Source organism: Cotesia typhae, unplaced genomic scaffold, assembly GCF_013202065.1.
Source record: "Cotesia typhae breed Kobodo isofemale line unplaced genomic scaffold, CoteBio_Ctyphae scaffold_121, whole genome shotgun sequence".
In the NCBI taxonomy this organism is placed as follows: domain Eukaryota; kingdom Metazoa; phylum Arthropoda; class Insecta; order Hymenoptera; family Braconidae; genus Cotesia; species Cotesia typhae.
Window position 1 is genome coordinate 1,262,560 of NW_027423773.1, and position 20,051 is coordinate 1,282,610.

The 20,051-nt window shown below is 25.2% G+C and overlaps 7 protein-coding genes across 8 annotated transcripts; 3 read left to right on the forward strand and 4 right to left on the reverse strand.

Annotated features, from left to right (window-relative positions):
* Positions 1–71: 71 nt before the first annotated feature.
* On the reverse strand, positions 72–2,632 carry LOC141533771 (ribonuclease Oy-like). Its single transcript, XM_074252811.1, has 3 exons — positions 2,440–2,632; positions 778–1,327; positions 72–366 (listed from the first exon to the last, which is right to left on the reverse strand). The coding sequence occupies exons 1-3, from the start codon at positions 2,487–2,489 to the stop codon at positions 202–204; spliced, it is 765 nt and encodes a 254-aa protein (XP_074108912.1). The 5' UTR covers positions 2,490–2,632; the 3' UTR covers positions 72–201.
* A 1,924-nt stretch (positions 2,633–4,556) lies between these two features.
* On the forward strand, positions 4,557–5,814 carry LOC141533658 (uncharacterized). The gene is made up of 2 exons (XM_074252654.1): positions 4,557–4,998; positions 5,576–5,814. The coding sequence occupies exons 1-2, from the start codon at positions 4,603–4,605 to the stop codon at positions 5,642–5,644; spliced, it is 465 nt and encodes a 154-aa protein (XP_074108755.1). The 5' UTR covers positions 4,557–4,602; the 3' UTR covers positions 5,645–5,814.
* A 136-nt stretch (positions 5,815–5,950) lies between these two features.
* Positions 5,951–7,847, forward strand: LOC141533656 (histidine protein methyltransferase 1 homolog). 2 transcript variants are annotated; one of them, XR_012480323.1, is made up of 7 exons: positions 5,951–6,106; positions 6,379–6,603; positions 6,742–6,902; positions 7,031–7,272; positions 7,369–7,475; positions 7,575–7,690; positions 7,754–7,847. XR_012480323.1 is itself a non-coding variant. In XM_074252652.1 (6 exons), exons 1-6 carry the CDS (start codon positions 6,067–6,069, stop codon positions 7,786–7,788), a joined length of 819 nt encoding a protein of 272 aa, XP_074108753.1. In that variant the 5' UTR covers positions 5,954–6,066; the 3' UTR covers positions 7,789–7,847. The 2 variants fall into 2 exon arrangements, 1 of the variants encoding a protein (XP_074108753.1); XM_074252652.1 differs by lacking the exon at positions 7,369–7,475 and having other exon boundaries at positions 5,954–6,106.
* LOC141533659 (pyridoxine/pyridoxamine 5'-phosphate oxidase) lies at positions 7,718–9,655 on the reverse strand. Its single transcript, XM_074252656.1, is given in 8 exon segments — positions 7,718–8,011; positions 8,014–8,051; positions 8,243–8,442; positions 8,508–8,561; positions 8,644–8,743; positions 8,808–8,964; positions 9,348–9,502; positions 9,561–9,655. Coding segments are annotated over 7 exon segments (789 nt in total). The 5' UTR covers positions 9,463–9,502; positions 9,561–9,655; the 3' UTR covers positions 7,718–7,886.
* Positions 9,656–10,662: 1,007 nt separating this feature from the next.
* On the reverse strand, positions 10,663–12,197 carry Srprbeta (signal recognition particle receptor beta). The gene is made up of 4 exons (XM_074252653.1): positions 11,995–12,197; positions 11,453–11,619; positions 11,119–11,258; positions 10,663–11,025 (listed from the first exon to the last, which is right to left on the reverse strand). The coding sequence occupies exons 1-4, from the start codon at positions 12,086–12,088 to the stop codon at positions 10,707–10,709; spliced, it is 720 nt and encodes a 239-aa protein (XP_074108754.1). The 5' UTR covers positions 12,089–12,197; the 3' UTR covers positions 10,663–10,706.
* A 499-nt stretch (positions 12,198–12,696) lies between these two features.
* Positions 12,697–17,126, forward strand: Cenb1a (Centaurin beta 1A). Its single transcript, XM_074252651.1, has 7 exons — positions 12,697–12,847; positions 13,241–13,298; positions 13,375–13,433; positions 13,948–14,121; positions 14,342–16,058; positions 16,118–16,217; positions 16,583–17,126. The coding sequence occupies exons 1-7, from the start codon at positions 12,795–12,797 to the stop codon at positions 16,870–16,872; spliced, it is 2,451 nt and encodes an 816-aa protein (XP_074108752.1). The 5' UTR covers positions 12,697–12,794; the 3' UTR covers positions 16,873–17,126.
* A 475-nt stretch (positions 17,127–17,601) lies between these two features.
* LOC141533666 (coiled-coil domain-containing protein 130 homolog) lies at positions 17,602–19,887 on the reverse strand. Its single transcript, XM_074252665.1, has 4 exons — positions 19,748–19,887; positions 18,933–19,248; positions 18,445–18,702; positions 17,602–18,151 (listed from the first exon to the last, which is right to left on the reverse strand). The coding sequence occupies exons 2-4, from the start codon at positions 19,242–19,244 to the stop codon at positions 17,810–17,812; spliced, it is 912 nt and encodes a 303-aa protein (XP_074108766.1). The 5' UTR covers positions 19,245–19,248; positions 19,748–19,887; the 3' UTR covers positions 17,602–17,809.
* Positions 19,888–20,051: the final 164 nt, after the last annotated feature.

Consider the following 20,051-nt stretch of genomic DNA (forward strand, 5'->3'; position numbering starts at 1 on the left):
TACAAAAATAATTACTATTTTTTGAATTATTTTAAACAGAAAAATAATTTTTTTAACAAAAAAAAAAAAAATTCTATAATTTTTTTCAATACAAACGTATCAAAAATAATAATTTAATTTTTCTATATCAATAAAGGCCTTATTTTTTTTTCTCAATTAAATTTAGCCTTTAAATAAATTTTAAACTAATAAAATAAAATTTCAAAATTGAATTAGACTAATCCTACTCGGTACAGTTCCTGGATAGGAAATTTTTCTTTTCCTCGCACAATTAGTTGGATAACTAGCGATGTTATCACAGTCAATGAGTTTGAATGATTTGTCGAAACAAATTCGTATTTCAAATAGGTACCTCTCTTTGGTTTTCTAGAAAAAAAAAATTATTTATTATAATTTAATATTTATTAAAATATTTGTAAATTGTAAGAGTTTACATAATTGAGAAATGACCTTATATCTTGAGAATTATTGACATTTTTAAAGATTTAAGCTCATTTTGATGTTACACTCATCGAGACCTTTCATTTGAGTACCCACATCAATTTTTCATATATTTTATATATTTATATATATTATATATATGTATATATGAAAAATATATGAAAAATGCATGTGGGTACTTGAATGAAAGCTCTTGATGAACGTAACATCAGGATGAGCTTATTTTTTTAAAAACGTGAATATTTAAAAAAGTACAGTGCAATTTTACAAAAGTGATAATTTAATACAAAAGTCATTAATTTGAATTTAGGTGTGGAAAACTAAAATTCTACTTACAGGATTAATAACACATTCAACTTGACAGTGTTTTCCCAAAATATTATTGACTCCATTAAGAATCTCTTGGACCATGTACTGTTTCCCAGGAAAAATATTAGCTTTAGCCAGGACACCTTTCATGTCGTACTGATCCAACAATTCAAGGCCTTTTTTGAAGTACTTGTACTCGTCGCTGACTTCGGGAAGCACCATGGCACAAGTCCCGTGCTTTTCCCACTCGTGCTTCCAGAATGAGAAGGGCTTGGTTCCGTTTTCTACGTCGATCCACTTTAGCTCCAGTTCATCCTCGATCAGCGTCAATTTAGCCGAATCAAACTTCATGGATTTGTTGCAATAGGACGGACCCTCTTTGTGGTTCTGTGTGGGCCAGATTCCGTGGATGGTCCACTCTTCATCGCGGGGCAAATTGCATGTATGGTTGCTGACAGTCTCTTGCCACGTGAAACAAACTGTCTCAGGCCAATGCTGCGTGAATATTAGTAGATCAAAGTCATTTGGGCCGGATAGTTTTTGTAATTTCGGCTTCTTGAATTTTCTTTTTGTTCGGCTGGAAAAATTTGTTTTTTATTTTTTTATTAATACAAATTATTTAAAAAAAAAATTATAATAATAATTTTTTAGAATTTCTAAAAGTTTGGATTTTGTATTTTTATAATTCAAATTATTATTAAAAATTTTTAGGACATTTTTTTTTTTTTATTAAACTAAACCAAGAAAATTATTTTTAAAAAATTCTATTAATAATTTTTTAAAAATTCTAAAAATAAAATTTTTTAAATAAATTTTTATTACTACAATTTATTTATAAAAAAAATTATCGAATGCCTCTTAATTTTCATAATCATAAATTTTTAAGAAAAATTTTTTTTTGTAAAAAACTTGAAAAATTTTAAGTGCAATTTTTAAAAAATTTTTTTTTTGTTTTAATTTAATCATTAATAATAAATTAAAAAATTCAGCTAACTTAACAATTATTTTATTTTATTATTTTAATTTAATTTTTTTTTTTGTTATTTTTAACATAAAATTCTAAAAAAAATTTTTTTCTTGTTATGACTAGTTTTTATAATTTTATCTCTATTGACTTATTGAACCACAATTATTTTTTTCTTAAGAAAAATAACTGAGTAATAGAAAAATATATATTTTTTTTAATTACAATACTTAAAAAAATTAATTTTATTTATAAGTATTGAATTTTAATTGTCTAAAGATAATTTTTAATTTTTAATGGAAGCAATCAATTACGTTATCATTAAATTTTAATTAAAAAATATCTTAAGTCAATAAATTATTTTTTTTTTAACAGACAAATTTTTTTTAACTAAAGATTAAAAAGAAATTTGAGTTTAAAAATAAAAATAAAAAAATTCTTAATTACAATTTTTTAAAATTTCTACATGTCAAATTTTTTTGCCAAATTTTTAGAATTTTTTCTAACAAAAAAATTATTTAAAAAAAATTTAACGTATAAAAAATTAAAAAAAAAATATTTTTTAGTTTTAATTTAAATTTTTACATTAATAAATAAAAAAAGTCTGCTAACAGTATTATTAAATTAACTATCATAAAAACTTAATCTAAAAATACGCAGCAGCACTCTAGACTAGAAACAATACTTAAAAAAAAAAATGAAATAGAATGGATCCTGCTACATACCCATCAGCAAGTATAATAATACAAAAAAAAATAACCAGAGTAATTTTCATATTTATTTATCAAATAATTTTTACAGACAACAGGCTTGAAACTGAACTAGATGCACAATACTAGAGATAGAAGTGGTTAAAAGCATTAGGATAAAGATAAACTTGGAATTGCTTGGAATTGAGTGGAGTGGATCCCCTCTCTGTTAGTTAAACTATAACGGCTTTGCATTCACGTGTACAACGAGAACAATGAGAGCAATAGCTCCCTCTCCGTACCAAAAGCTAGTAGAGGGAGAATCTTTCATGCCATACCTGTCTCACCTGGTCAAACTGGTGCTTGTTTACTTGTTACGTTAATGGAACTCCGTCTGTCAGCTACTTTTGTTGACATTCCGTTTAATTTACTAAAAATATTTTATTTTTCTCTGAAAAACTTGGCGAGAATAATAAATTATTTTTTATTTAATAATTTAAGCAAAAGCAGTCATTTAAACATTAAATAATTTTTTTTTTTTCATTAATTATTTAAATTAATATAATTGGAGTAATTTTTTTATTTTTGGCTGAGTAAAAAAATATACTTAAATTTTGAGAAAGTATTAATTGGTGTAGGCCGGGCTCGAACCCGGTCCAATGCTTTGGTATAAAAGAACCAAATCCAACAAGCTACTGCGTGTCTTAATTAATTTGTTTTAGAATTATTTTTTTTTTTTTAAATTAAAAAATTATAAAAAGTATCAAACTTTAGCATAAATAAAAAAAAAAACTACATTTTTAAAAATGAGAAAGCGTTAAAAAATTTTTTATACTGCTAATTAATTATTTTAAAAAATAAATTATCGCCAAAAAAAAATTAAAAAAAAAAATTGACGTAGAAATTTTAAATAATTAAAAATGTAATTATTTTTTAGGACAAATTTGATTATAATATTGATAATTTAAAAAAAAAATTCAAAGCTCAGTTATTTTGAATAAATATTAAAATTAAATAATTTAATAAAATTTGAATATAAAAAATAATATTTTTTATCGCATGAATTTTATTTTTAATTAATTAAAACATTTGATTGTTGTAAAAAGTTTTATAGAAAAATAGTAGCTTTAAATTGCTACTTGGAAGTAAACTAAATCCGGAACGGCAGGTTTTTTAGCATAAGCTCGCATTGACAGCAGTGCAAATGCAACGACAACGATGATGATGATTTTTTTCAGCATTTTAATCTGCGACAAATAGAGATAAATAATTTCCAGTTAAATAGTTAAATGAGAGTAATGAATTTTCCGGTACTTACTTTCGGTAAAAATTGACAGGTTGATGAACGAGATAACGAGTAACCTCTGCTTGGAAATGCCCGAATTTTTACAAAAAATTGAGATTAATTTCGCAAAAAAAAATCCAACACCAAATAATGTTTAACAAAATATTTTGGTTGATGCAAGTCGGCTATTTGCGGAACTCAAAGTCTGCTTGCTTGATTTTGTTTGCTCGGATGTCCGAAAAACTTGCGAAATCTCCGTCAAAATAAATCAAATTTATTAATTTCAAAAATGTTAATAATTAAGAAATTACCTTGTATCTTGTGAACTATTGACATTTTTAAAGATGTAAGCTCATCTCGATGTTATACTCATCGAGACCTTTCATTTGAGTACCCACATCAATTTTTCATATATTTTATATATTTATATATATTATATATATGTATATATATATATATATATATATATATATATATATATATATATATATATATATATATATAAAATATATAAAAAATGGCATGTGGGTACTCAAATGAAAGGTCTCATTGAGACTAACATCAGGATGAGCTTACATCTTTAAAAATGTCAATAATAGAAAAAATTACATTTTATTTTGTCCACTTATAACATTTCCAATTTTTTTTTTCTATTTTTAATATAAAATACAAATTATATCATGACGTATTTTATCGTTATCACATTATTTTTAAATAGTTAAACGAGTAATAAAATAATTAATAATTTTTTTTCCCATCAATTTAATTACTGAATTTAATTTTAAAGATACTAAAGACATCATCGGTGATGATATCTATCACCTCGAGCAATTTTTTAATGGTTAAAATGACTCCTCATCACGTCCAACTCATTTTATTAGTTCACTTTTTCTTAGAACTTAATCTTTTTAAAAATGTTCCTTAAAATTTTTTTAATTTTTGGAATTACACAAATTGCTCTGGCTAAGCGGGAACAACCGCCAGTTAGATACGAGTACAATCTTCCAAAAGATAACCCAGAGATTAAATATTTTACCCAAGAAGGGTTGAAGACTTATTTGTTATTCATGAAAGAGAATGGCTACGAAAAAATAAAGGCAGACAAGTGCATCAATCCAGTTTTGACATACACACGGCTCAAAATTGCCGGGACTGAAAGACAGTACTTCATAAAAGTATCTTTCAATGTTGAGGGTTCGCCGTCGTATCCTGGAAGTTTCACTCCAGTTGTTAAACTGGAGTGTGAAATTAATGTGAAGACAAAGAAGGGAGAACCTATTATTAGTTACTGTGTTCCTGTTTTTAAGCAAGTTAGATATTTTATTATTTAAAATATATTTTAAGCTCATTTTAATGTTAAGCTCATTGAGAGCTTTCATTTGAGTACCCACATCAATTTTTCATATATTTTATTTCATATATATATTATATATATATATATATATATATATATATATATATATATATATATATATATATATATATATATATATAAAATATATGAAAAATTGATGTGGGTACTCAAATGAAAGGTCTTGATGAGAGTAACATCGGGATGAGCTTATATTTTTAAAAATGTCAATAATTAAGAAATGACCTTGTATCTTGTCAACTATTGACATTTTTAAAGATATAAGCTCATCTCGACATAACACTCATCAAGACCTTTCATTTGAGTACCCACATCAATTTTTCATATATTTTATATATTTATATATTTCACAAATACCATATATATGAAAATATATAAAAAAAATTGATATGGGTATTCAAATGAAAGCTCTTGATGAGTGTAATATCAAAATGAGCTCATATTTAAAAAAGAGTTAATAATTAAAGATTGATTGTTTCATTTCTAATTATTTATTTCTTCTTTTTATTTTCCAGATTACTTTAAAAGATATTCAAAAACGCAGAGAAGAAATAGCCAAATTTTTGGAGCATTCTGATCAGTGACCACTATATGATCTTTATGACACTGAAGTTAGCAAACGTCTAAAAATTTTTGATTTTTTTTATTATTTAAATTACATCTTAAAAAAATATTTACAAAAATTTTTTTTAAATTTTGAAACGTCGGCTAACTTCATTTTCATATAAAATTTATTTCACTAAAAACAAAAATAAAAAAAAAATTATTTTGTAGATTATAATTTAATTTATTTATTATTCAATTGTGTATACTTAATATTAGCAACAATACTTATCTTAAAATTCATAAGAATTTTTATGACATTCAATTCAAATCCTCAGTTGACATAAACATGCGCACATGTGCTGACCTGTCAACATAAGTTTTTAATTTTTATTAAATTAACTACTAATTACTTTAAATAATTTTTTATTTTTCTTTAATATTCAATAAAATATATTTAATTATGTTCAAGTTTAATTTCTCCGAAGATAAAAATCAAACAGGTAATTATTAAAAATTTTAAAAGAATAAATATTTGTATTTTGAGGTTAGGTGTCGCAGCGACATATTTTTCAAATATATAAAAAAATTTTTCTTTAAATACACTTGTAATTTTTTTCAATTTCTAGATTAAAATTTTCTTTAACTAGAATTTTTTGAAAATTAATAAAAATTACAAGTAAAAATTTTTAGAAGGATTTTTTTATTGTAATTAATTTTAAAAATTAACAGCTGACCGCTAACTTGAGTATTATAATTTTATTTATATTTTTAGAAGATCAAAAAAAAAGTAAACTATCTTGGTTTCCTGCTACACGAATACCTGTCACTGAAAAAACTCCAATTTCTGATCAAGATTGTTTATCTTTACAAATAACTGAAGATTTAAATCTAAAAGTCATAAATGTTGATAATCTTGTGGTAAATCTCAGTAACAAATATGAAAATATTATAAAAGCCGAGTCAGAACATTCTGACTTACTTCCTGCAGTCTATGAAGGTAATAAATAAATTATTTATTTTTTTATAAATTTACAATAATTTTTTATGATAAAATAATAATTAAATCAGCAGGCATTTTTTTTTAATTATTATTTTAAGTAAAATAAATTTAAGATTTATTAATTTTAATTTTTAGGTGGCCTGAAAATATGGGAGTGCAGTTTTGATTTAATAAAATTTTTAAACAACCAAAATATTAATTTTAAAAATCTTAAAATTTTGGATTTAGGGTGTGGAGCAGGAATTGTTGGGATTTTTGCTTTGATCAACGGATCATATGTTCACTTTCAAGATTATGTAAATAAAAATATTTTATTTTAATTTTCTAGTCAAGAAATTTTTAATTTTATTTTTTATTTTTGACTTGAAAATTATTTAGAATTTTAATAAATTTACAATTAATTATTATTTTAATTTAATTGTAGAATAGTGAAGTTATTCAGCTTGTAACAATACCAAATGTCTTATTAAATCTCCCAAGTACTGAAGAAATAAACAGTAAAGTTGAATTTTATTCCGGAGACTGGAAATCTTTTAATGATTTGCTCTCGGAAGATAATAATGAAAAGTATGACTTGATTTTAACTTGTGAAACTATTTACAATACAGAAAATCAGAGTAAATTGTATGAAATATTTACGAGACATTTAAAAACTACCGGAGTTGGGTAAGTTATTGTAATGACAATATTATTGTAATGACAAAAAAAAAAAGAGTGAATTTTTTGTGAATAAAAAATAAATCATTTGTTTAAAAATTACAGAATTTGTCCAAAGAGATTTTAAAAATTTATTTAGTCGAGTAAAAATAAATAAATAAGTTTTATTTAAAAAAATAAAATTTTTTTTATCAAAAAATTGAAAATTAAAAGTTAGTTTTCTATTTTTTACTTCCTTAAAAAAATTTAATTAAAATATTTATTACTAATTTGGTTTATAAAATTTTAATTAATATTTACTCTAATTTTAGATATGTAGCTGGTAAAAGTTACTACTTTGGTGTCGGCGGTAATATGAGAGAATTTGAACAATTGATAAAACAAGACAACAAATTAAAAGCCGAGAATGTTTGGAAAAGTGAGCAAGGTAATTAATTAAAAATAAAAAATTAAATTTTCTGTCTAAAAATATATATTTCATTTATTTTAGGATTACAGAGAGAAATATTGAAATTGACTCGGTGATTATTGTCTAGAAGCTGAGATTTTATAAACTTCTTTAATAAAAAGCAGAAAGAAAGAAATGCACTGGTTGGGTAATTGATTAATTGATTAATTTTGAACTAGGGTGATAGTCGATCATATACCCAGCCTTTCTCTCCTTGATGTACAACAATGTTGTCAATTTTTTCGTTAGGACCTGGACGACGGAATCGTATGCGATCGTGCAAACGATCGCTTTGTCCTGCCAAAATTCAACTGTTTTTGGTATTACTATAAAACCTCCCTATAAATGTCAAAATTAAGTATAAAAAAATTTTTAACTTAGAAAAAAATTTTAATTAAAAAAATGATGAAAATTTTGAAAAAAATTAAAATAATAAAAAAACAATTAAAATTTTGAAAACAATTAAAAAAAAAAAAAAAACTACTAAAACTAAAAAGAAAAATAATTGTGAAATTTTTAAATTTAAATTACCAGCAAGGAGGACGAGGAACTTTTCCATCAGAAAATTGCGCTAAAAATTCGCGCTCTTTAATCATCAGGGATTCTCTACCGGCAATAACCGCACTCTGTTTACTTGCATGTGCTCCGACTTGACTAGCAAAAGGCCGAGAGGTAAAATATTCATCTGAATCTTCATCGGAAGTTTTTTCTACGTCTCCTTCGATGCGAACCTTAATTAACCATCAGCATTAAATTAACCAATCATTCAATTTAATAGTAGTTGATAAATACTCACAGTTCTACGCAATGGCTCCCAGAAAAATGTCAAAGCCGCTACTGGATTCTCTGCCTAAAATTAAACTACTTAATATTTATTTCATTCATTAGGAAAAAAAAAAAAAAAAAAAAAAAACGTTCATTATTAAACTTACTAGTTCACGTCCTTTACGGCTTTCATAATTAGTGTAAAATTTAAATCCTTTATCACTGAATCCTTTTAGCAGTACTGGTCTTACTGATGGTATTCCAGTTCTAAAATTAATTAATTTTATAATAATAATAAATAAATAAATAAATAAATACATAAATTTATTACTTAGTAGCAGTTCCTAAACACATTGCATTAGCTTCTAAAATACCGGGAGTCTTACTAGCAACTTCAAACCAAGCTTTAAATTGTCCAATTGGTTCTTTACAATCTAATTGATCTTCTGTAAATGTTTTACTTTTATCTTTATATTTAATCCTCATATCTAAAAAAATAATTAACATAATTAATTTACATTTTTTTTTTTTTTTTTTTTTTTCACAAAATCTCATAAAAATATTCAAAAATGAGTAAAAAAAAAAAATAACACTGAAGTTAGCGATCAGCTGTCAATTTAAAAAATTTTTTTAACAAATTAATTACAATAAAAAAATTCTTCTAAAAATTTTTATTTATTTTTACATGTCAAACTTTTTAATTAATTTTTTTTTCTAATAATTTAATTACTATAAAACAAATGATTTTAATAATTAAATTGGCGACAAGTGACAAAAAAAATTATTTTTTTTGTCACTTGTAAGATCAAACTTCACACACTTAAATAATTTTTTTTTATAAACACACAAATAAATAAAATTAAAAATTCACCTCCTAGATTAACGTTGATTGATTTTCCAGATAAACTAGACATTTTAAATATTTTATTATGCCGTTCAATAAACTTGACAATCAATGATAACCTATTGGTACACACTACTGCCATATATTGTTTGGAGTTTTAACTAAACATGAGCGGTCAAGTGCTGCAACAATAGCAACAATAAGTTGGTTATAAAACAATAAAAAAATTTAATAACTTACTGAAATTTATTCCATGGATGTTTTTGCGTAAGTATTATAAAAAATTTCCAACACTTGTTCACTTTTTTCTTTTTTTTTTTTTTTTTTTTCACTATCTAAAAAAAAATGTAAATATATAATAATAATAATAATAATTTAATCTTTGTCACGGGATTGATACGTCACAGACAAGTTTAAATAGTAATATTTATTTATATAATTTACTTACAATTGCAATAGAATTAATTTTTTTAATATTTGATAAGTATTTGTCAATAAATATTAAATTTCTTTTTTGATAAATTTAATGACACTGAAGTTGACAGATGTTAAAATTTTTTTTAGAATTTTATAGCAATTAAATTATTAAAAAGTTTCACATGTGAAAGTTAATAAAAATTACGAGTGAAAATTTTTAGGAGTATTTTTTTATTGTAATTAATTTTTTAAATTAACAGCTGACGGCTAACTTCAGTGTTATTGTTTTTGTTAAATTTATGGGCTGGTTATTGATATTTCACAGCGATCAGCTGTTTGTGTTTATGTTATTTGTTTTTTAAAAAAAATACTTTAACGTTGAAAAAATAATTATTTTTGATACTAAAATTAATTTAATAGATTGTTGATAATTTTAATGAATAAAATAGTGTCAAAAAAATTAACATTTAGAAATTAAAAAAAAATACAACTGCAATTTATTTTTCTGAATAAATTTGTTTGTTAAAAAATAATTGAAAAATTGTCAATTTTAGCAATTACTAGATCATTTTTTAATTTTTTTTAATAATTATTAATTTTATAATCAAATTTATTCTAAAAAATTATTTTTAAAAAATTGCATTTTTTATTATTTAAAATTTCTTCAACACAATTTTTTTTTGATCATTTTTTGCGGTAATTTATTTAAAAAAAAAATTCTAAAATATTAAAAAAAAAATACAGGTAAATGATATTTTGTATATTTTTGAAAAAACTAAATATTTTTTAGTTTAGAAAAATTTTTTCTAATAATTTTTTTTCAAGTGTTTGAAAAAAATAAAATTTTTACTATAAAATTGAATAATTTATAATTTAACATTAAAAATTGATTTTAAAAATAAAACATTCTAAAATAATTAAGAAAAAGTTTAGAAATATTATTTTATTAACAAAATCAATGTTTTTAAATTACAAAAAAATTTTTCTGAATGTCTCTTGTAGAGTCTCTTTATTAAATTTATTAGAATTCAATTCTTCGAATTGAATTTCAGTATTCAAGTGCTCAAACTTGAAATCTTTGCCTTGAATTCCTATAAAAAACGAGGCAGAAGTATCATCTGTAGCTTCTAATTGACTAGATTTAGTAACGCGTACGAGATCCATTTCTTTTTCCAACAGCAATTTTATATCGTCGCTGGACTTGGCTGTTTTTTCTTCTTGTTTGTTGCAAAGAATCAACAATGGAACCTTTTGGATTGTTGAGTCTGATAGCAAATTGTATAAAAATCTGCAAAGACAATTTAATATTTATAAATTACAGTAAACATTTTTTTATTAAATACTTATCAATGTGTATTATTATCTATTATTTATAACTTACTCAGTCACGTCACGTATATCATTTTTGATAGTGACAGAGTCGATAATAAATACTATGCCAACCGCAGATGTTTTGTATTTGTCTAAAAATTTGTATCTTAAACGTTCATGACCGGGTAAATCAATTATTTGAAGACTTCGCTGTAAAAAAAAAAAATATTTTTACTCAATAAAATAATTTACTTCTTTTTTTATTTTCTAAAATTGCAATAACAGTTTTAAAAATTTTTTAAAGCTCTAAAAAATTATAAATTATATTTTTAAAAAAAATTTTTATGCATAGTTTATTTTTTAATTTATTTTATAATTTAAAAAAAAAAAAAAAAAAAACTTACGTCTTTAATTTTAATCTCTCCAATATTTTCTTTTGCAGATGTATAAGTCGGGATAGATTTATCTTGAACAAATTTATTGAACAGATAAGTTTTTCCTGCCTCGCACAATCCAGTGAGAAGAATATTTCTTTTTGCTGATTTTCTTCTCTGCCAGAATGTGAAGACAACTGAAAAAATTAAAATCAGCTGTAAATTATCAATTAATTTAAAAAAAAAAAATAAAAAAAAAATGTTCACTCAAAAACTTGAACTGAAAAAGCGCAAAACAAACTCCAAGTGTCTTAAATATTTAAAGACACATGAAAAAATTTAAATACAAATCACAAGTTTATTTTTTTTACATAAAAAATAATTAATTTATGATATGTACTCTTTTTTGTACTACATGTATTATTATAACATATTATGTGCGTATTTTTTAATATTAATTTTACTTATGTTTTACAATTACTGTAAATACTATGAAATACGTTTGTTTTAAGCCATTGATAATTAATAAAATTTGTAAATAAATATTTAGAGTTATAAATAAAAATATTTACCCAGAGTGAATATAATTACCGCAACAGCGATAATAATTCGAATAAATTGGGAAAATCCATCAGTTTCATTCAACAACCCGCTTGAGTCTTCCATATTTATTGTTTAAAAAATTAATATTATAATTTACGATGAAACAGCTGTATTTTTTTTTAGTAATATAAATAATAAATGTAACTTGTAACTGTCTTTACTGTCCATGTGGATGAAAGTTGGAATAACCAACGTAAAAATAGTAACAATAAAATTTACTATAGTAAATTTAAGGAAAAAAAAATTACTATATTACTTGTATATTGAAGTTAGCTGACAGCTGTCAAATTTTATAAAACTGAAGTTAGCCGTCAGCTGTTTTTAAAAATTTTTTTAACAAATTAATTACAATAAAAAAATGCTTTCAATAATTTTCACTTGTAATTTTTATTAATTTTTACATGTGAAACTTTTTAATGAATTTTTTTTTTTTAATAATTGCATTATTGTAAAATTTTTTTAATTTTTTAATAAAATTTATTTTACAAAAATTTTTAATATCTGTTAACTTCAGTGTCATAGATTATCAAACCGATAAATTACACCCGAAGGTTCCCGAGAGCGCCCGAAGTAAATCGAGTGTTTATATGGAGGCACGATCACTCAGTGAAAAATAATTTCGTTATACTTGATTTATATTTACATTTAAAAATATTAATTTAAGTGTTTGTTTTTTTTTTTTTTTTTTTTTTTTTATTAATGACCGAATTTATGAACAATTTAAAATTAAATAAATTTGTTCAGAAAAATTAATAAATAAAATAAAATCATGAAGACTTTGATAGACTTTGATGAATGTCTCCGGGATACTCCAAAATTTCGGTATTGTTTTTTTTATACATTATTTTTATTATTAGTTTTCAATTTTACTAATGCGTGTTTTCTAAATATTAATCAATTAATTATTAATTAATTTTATTAATCCATAAAATTTTTTTGTATCAGCTGTTAATTTCTTTGTTCACGCTCTGTATTGTTTACTTGTTACTTTCACGCAATTTTTTTTAATTATTCATTGTTATATTTTTTTATAAAAGTTTAATTTTGTAAAATTGAAATTTACAATTTTTTAATTTTTTTTTAAACAAATTTGGAGTTAAAAAATTGTGTTTTTAATTTGTTAAAATTTCTACATGTCAATTTTTTTAAATAATTTATTTTTTATAACATTTATTTATTTTATAATAAATAAATTTATTTTTATTATAATTTTAGATCATGCATCGAAACTGTCGAGGGGAATATAGATCAGCTGGAGCAAAAATTAGATAAGGTAAATTAAATTACTATTGTTGTTATTTATTATTATTGTTAAGTTGATCGTGTTAACGGTAGATTGTTTTTTATAGGTATTAAAATATTGTAATTTAATGATTGATGCTGGGAAAACATTCGTCGGACAACAGAAGTAAGTTTTTTTTTTTTTTTTTTTTTTTAATGCTGGTCAGAAATGTATGAGTCATTTCAACTTTCCCACCAATTATTGACAGTTGTATAATATAAGGATATGTCATATCCGTTTTTATTTTTTTATTACTAAAATTTTATTGTAATTTTTTGATTTAGGAAAAATTAATTTTTTTATTATGGAAATAAAATTAGCACACATTTGACAATTTTTTAGAATTTTTATTTTTGAAAAATTCGTAAAAAAATTTTTTAAAAATTCTACATGTAAAAAATTTTAAAAACAATTTTTTAAAAATTCCACATTTAAAAAATTTTAAAAATAATTTTTTTAAATATTTAAGTTGTAAATAACTAAATTTAAAAATTTAATAAATACAAAAAAAAAAAAAAAATTAAAAATTGTTTAATGTCTGCTAATATAATTATTTAATTATTTTATTATGAGAAAAATAAATTTATAAATATAAATGACCAATTATCTAATAATGACTTATAAATAATATTTTTTCTAGCCAGTTCACTAGCAGCCTGTGGGAATTATCTCAATACTTTACCGATGATGAAAAAGTAATGAGTTTTTTAAATAAATTAATCCAGGCGTTGCAAGAAATGAACAAATTCCACACAATATTATTGGATCAAGCATCGAGAACAGTTGTTAGAGACCTCAGTGCTTTTATAAAAAGGTATTATTATAATAATCAGTATAATCACTATTGTCGATAATTATAATGTAGTGAGTGACCTGACTGTTTCTTTCAAGAATTTTTAAAATTAAAAAAATTTTTTTAATTTTAAAAATTTAGTCAAAATTTTTGATGTATAATCTTCAATAATAAAATCCCCCTAAAATAATAAAAAAAAAAAAAACCAAATAATAATTAATATAATTAAATAAAATTGCAGTGACGTCAAAAAAGCCAAAGAATCCCGTCATTACTTTGAAAAAATTTCCAACGACCTGGACATTGCATTGAACCGAAACTCTCAAGTCCCCAAAACGCGTCCAGCGGAGTACGAAGAAGTCTCGAACATCCTGTCAGCGACCCGTTCATGTTTCCGTCACACAGCATTGGACTACGTGCACGCGTTAACAATGTTACAATCGCGTCGTCGTCACGAGATCCTGGGCTCGTTGCTGAGCTACATGCACGCGTGCTTCACATACTACCACCAAGGTTCAGACCTGGCGCAGGACCTGGACTCGTTCTTGAAGGACTTGAGCGAGGACCTGGTGACAATGCGGCAGGACTCGTCAAAGCTGGAAAAAGAGATGGAGAACCGGCACGTGTTCGTAACGAGCCGGGACTTGGTTCCTTCGACGACGGAGGGTCCAAACAAGAAGCGGATGGAGGGATATTTATTCAAGCGGACAAGCAACGCTTTTAAGACGTGGAACCGCAGGTGGTTCTGCCTGAAAGACCACCAGCTGGTGTACAAAAAGCGGACCGGCGACGACGAGTACACAGTGATGGAGGAAGACTTGCGGCTGTGCACAGTGAAGTCAATCGTGGATTGCGAGCGGCGCAACTGCTTTGAAGTCTTAAGCCCGACAAAAAGCCATATCTTGCAAGCCGACAGCGAGGAGATGTACCTCGCGTGGGTGACAGCCATGCAGCAGGCCATCGGCGCGGCTATTCAACGCGGCACGAGTTCTTACACGCTGTCTCCGGTCAAGGCTTTGGATTTCCAGCGGAACAACTCGCGCGGACCCGTTAGATCGGGCTTGAAATTAAAGACCCGGGTTTGGGAGCAGCTGCTGAAGATCCCCGGCAATGACACTTGCTGCGACTGCGGAAGCCCCAACCCCAAGTGGGCCAGCATCAACCTGGGCATCACGCTGTGCATCGAGTGCTCGGGGATTCATCGCAGTCTCGGTGTTCACTACAGCAAAGTCAGGTCGTTGACTTTAGACGACTGGGAGCCGGAAATTTTGAAGGTCATGGCCGAGTTGGGGAACAATGTCGTCAATAATGTTTACGAAGCCGTGAAAATTAGCAACGATGTCACTAAAGCTACGCCCAAGTGCATCAACGGCATCCGCGAGGCTTGGATTAAGGCCAAGTATGTTGACAGAAAGTTTGTCAGGTCTTTTGATAATTCTCTAGTCCCTGCAGAGGGCCAGAGGGACATCATGCGCTTTAGGAAGTGGAGCGTCAGGAAACTCAGGAGAAGGCCCAGAAGTCAGAGGAAAATTGAGAATAAAATTAAGGAGGGGTTTTGTGAAGCTGATGAAGTTGTTGCAGAAGTTAGCGAGTCGGAGGCTAGCTCTGTTGGCTCTGATGATAAAGAGCTGAAGAATTCTTTGATAGAAACCAAGCAGGTGGTTTTAGAAGGTGAGAAAGAGGAGTTTGATGTTTTGATGTTTGGCTGTGACTTGCCTAAACCTTTTATTGAAAGCAGTCTCGAGCTTAGCTCGGATCAGGACTCTACTGCTGGGGAGGAAGAGGAGTTTGCCGAGGAGGAGGATATTGAAAATTTACACGCTGATATGTTGCTGTATAAAGCTGCTGCGGCACATAACCTCCCGGTTATGTGCACCGCTTTGGCCGCAGGAGCTGATAAAATGTGGTGCAATGTTAATGATCGCGGACGTACTGCTCTTCATCAGGCGATAATTAGTGTAATTTTTTTTTTTTTATTAGAGATGAAATTGGAGATTTATTTATTTTGTTTTTTTAGGGGTCTGTGATGTCCTGTGAGTATTTGATTTTAAATGGGGCTAAAATCAATTGTCAGGATGCTGAAGGTAAAACTCCGCTGTATTTGGCTACTGAATTAGGTAATTATTAAATAATTAATTTTGTTAAATTGTACTGTATTTTTTTAAATATTGAGGTTTTTTTAAGATATAAGCTCATCCTGATGTTACACTCGTCAAGAGCTTTCATTTGAGTACCCACATGCATTTTAATATATTTTTCATATATACATATATATGATATATATAAATATATAAAATATATGAAAAATTCATGTGGGTACTCAAATTAAAGGTCTTAATGAGTGTAATGTCGGGGTGAGCTTATATTTTTAAAAATGGCAATAGCTCACGAGATACAAGATCATTTTTTAAGATATAAACTCATTTTCTATTATTTTTAAAATCCGTTATTTTTTATTTATTTAAAAAATTCAATTTTTCAGGCCACACAGCGCAAGTGTGTTTATTATTAAAACACCGCGCAGATCAGCATATCCAAGACGAAAGTGGAGTGAAACCATTGTCAATAGCTGTAAAAGAAGCTAACGCAGATATTGTCACTCTGTTAAGACTAGGATTATTGAACGAAGAGATGAAAGACTCTGAAATAGGTATTACCGGGGACGAAACGTTCAATGATGTAGTTCGCGACTTTAGTCAATTGGCTTGTTCTCATCCCGAACGCTTGCATCGTCGTAATGAAGGTAGTAATGTTCAAACTACGCCTGAATAATTATATAAATTTTTTTTTTATATATTTATTCCATTCCACAAAAAAAAAAAAATTAACTTGAACTTTTAACTCCAAAAATTAATTTTTTTGATTCAAGTTAATTTTTTTTTGTCCATGTACTTCCAACTTTAGTTTAAAAAAATCTAAAAAATATCTAAATAAAGTACAACGATAACGAGCTTTACATTAAAAACATACTATGTAAAAAAGTATACTTATTTATCATAAGAAAAATTTTGATATCTTTTTTTACATATACACACACACACACACACATATATATATATATATATATATATATATATATATATATATATATATATATATATATATATATATATATATATATATATATATATATATATATATATATATATATGTATATATATATATATATTTTTTTTTAATGTATATAAAGTGTAATCAATTTTTTATTGTACATGATTATTGATTTATTTTTATTAACATTAATATTACTATCATAAATAATTTTAGAAACTTTGTTTAGTATTTTTTTTTAAATGTTAAAATTAATTAATTATAAATTTAATTATGCTTGAAAATAATTTTTCAAGAAAATAAGTTGTATAAATTTACAAAAAAAATTTTCATATAAATTTTTTTGTGAGAATTAATCTCATTTATTTTTTTAAGATACTTAAAACTTCTATTGTCAATATTTTTTAAAAAATTGCTAATAAATTTTTTTATTAATAATTTAAAAAAATATCTTCAATAAAAGTCTAAAGAAATACTTTTTATAAATAAAAATCTAAATAGACTAGTAATTTTTATAGAGATTTAAAATAAATATTAATAATGTTAATCTCAGTTTACTGAGCACCATTTTTAATTGTTATAAAAAGTATTATAAAAAAAAAAATAAATAAAATTTATACACAAAAAATAAATCTAATTATTTTTATAAAAATTTATTCTACGAACTGTCTGAGCTAGATGAATCATAATTAACTAGCGAAGTACTTGGGTTTAATTTAGTACTTGCATTGCTGGTACTGTCTTCTCGACTTTTATCTTTTTTAACTATACTCACCTTCAAAGTCGAGGGTGCCATTTGTTTTTTTATTTTATGAGCATGGCTGGTATTTACGAGCCTTTTTAATGGAGAATAAATTGACTTGCTTCCATTTGTTTTTTTATTTTGCATCAACAATTGAGCCAGCTTTACATCTTCAGCGTATTCGTCAACTAGGTTTACGTTTGACAGTCCCATTTTTAATGACAAGCTTTTTCGATCTTGTAACTCTTTTTTCTTCACCTGAAAAATTATTTTAATTAAATAATTTATTTTGTAAACTATTGACATTTTTAAAGATATGAGCTCATCCCGAGGTTACACTCATCAAGAGCTTTCATTTGAGTACCCACATCAATTTTTCATATATTTTATATATTTATATATATTATATATATGTATATATGAAAAATATATCAAAATGCCATGTGGGTACTCAAATGAAAGCTCTTGACGAGTGTAACATCGGGATGAGCTTATATCTTCAATAACGTCTAAAGTTATTGCGGTCTCAGTTGAAGAAATAAAATACTTACTCTAAATGCAGCCCGTAGTGAAGAATTGATCGCATAATCATCTTTGAACTGTTCATTATTAGCAATTATAGCATTCAAAGTAGTATCCTTTGATTTAGCTTTCTTCTTATCGTCCATCGAGTGCTCCAATTTGAACATCGGATCATCATAGAGTCTTCTTGATACTTCTTTTTCTTCTGGGACAACTTGTTCATTTTCTGTTGGGTCCCAACGATTTTCTTGGCGACGCGCTCCAGTTTCTACTATGTAAGTTAAATTCTAAAATTATAATAATTTAATTAGTAATTTTTAATAATACAATTTTTAAAAAATAGTAATAATAATGACACTGACTTCAAAATTTTTTTAAATTTTTTTACTAAATAAATTAAAATAAAAAAATTTTTTTTTAATTTTTCACTAATAATTTTTAATAATTTAATTGCTATAAAATTATAAAAAAATTTTTACTGTCTATTAATTTCAGTGTAATAAATATTTATAATTACAGCTGGGTCAGTTTTTATTTCAAAATGATTGTCACACAAATGACACTTCATTCTGAACTGATACAGCGGTGTGCTGTAGTACATTCCTATTTTTTTCTTCTCGGCATTATATCTTACTCCCATGCCAATGTGGTTGTTACATCCATTACACCATATATTAAATGGCATTTCAAATCTTATTATCAATATTCCCATATGTAATTTACGTGCTCGCTCACGTAGGGCATGGGTGCCCATAAATTTGTTTAGTCCACCCATACGCGGATCGTAGTCCGGTGGATAGTATAAATTTGTTCCTTTGCGTTCTCCCATTTTTCTGAAATTAAATTGCAATTTTTTAAAAATATTTTTTTTTAGTTTTATTTTAATTAATAAAAAAAAAAAAAAAAAAAAAATTAATGTCAACTGATTGCAGTATTGATGAAAATAAATTTAGCAGATTTTTGATAATTTTAATAAATTTAGTAAGAAATAAATTGTGGCAAAAAAATTTTTTTTTTTAATTGACATGGAAAAATTTTAAAAAACCATAAATGCAATTTTTTAAAAATAATTTTTGTATTAAAAATAGTTAAGTGACTGCCAACTTAAATGTCATAAATATCTGTTAAATAAATTTTTAGAAATTTTGATAAAAATTATTTTATTGAAAAAAATTTTTTTTTTAATGTCAGCTGATTTTAGAAGTATAAATTTTCTCTACTAATAAAATAAACAATTGACAGATATTTAAAATTAAATAAATAAAATAATTACTCTGACAAAATAATATTTATAACCTAAAAATTAAAACTTTTTAAAAATTACAAACTTACCTCTTATTTTATGTCAACTTAAGTATTTATAATCTTCTCCAAATTTTTTTTTAAATAAAACAATTTAATTATTGTTCCAATTATCACAATTAACACTTGCAATAATATTCTTTAATTTATGATAAATACGTTCTAAAAATACACATGAGAACTGTCAAAAAAAAAAATAGTAAATTTTTCCTAGCGGAAATTTTTATAACTAAAAATTTAAACTTTATAAATTTGGTCACAAAATTTAATTAATTACATTTATTTAAAAATTTATAACAGATTAAAATTAATTTCAAGTTGATTATAAATTTTT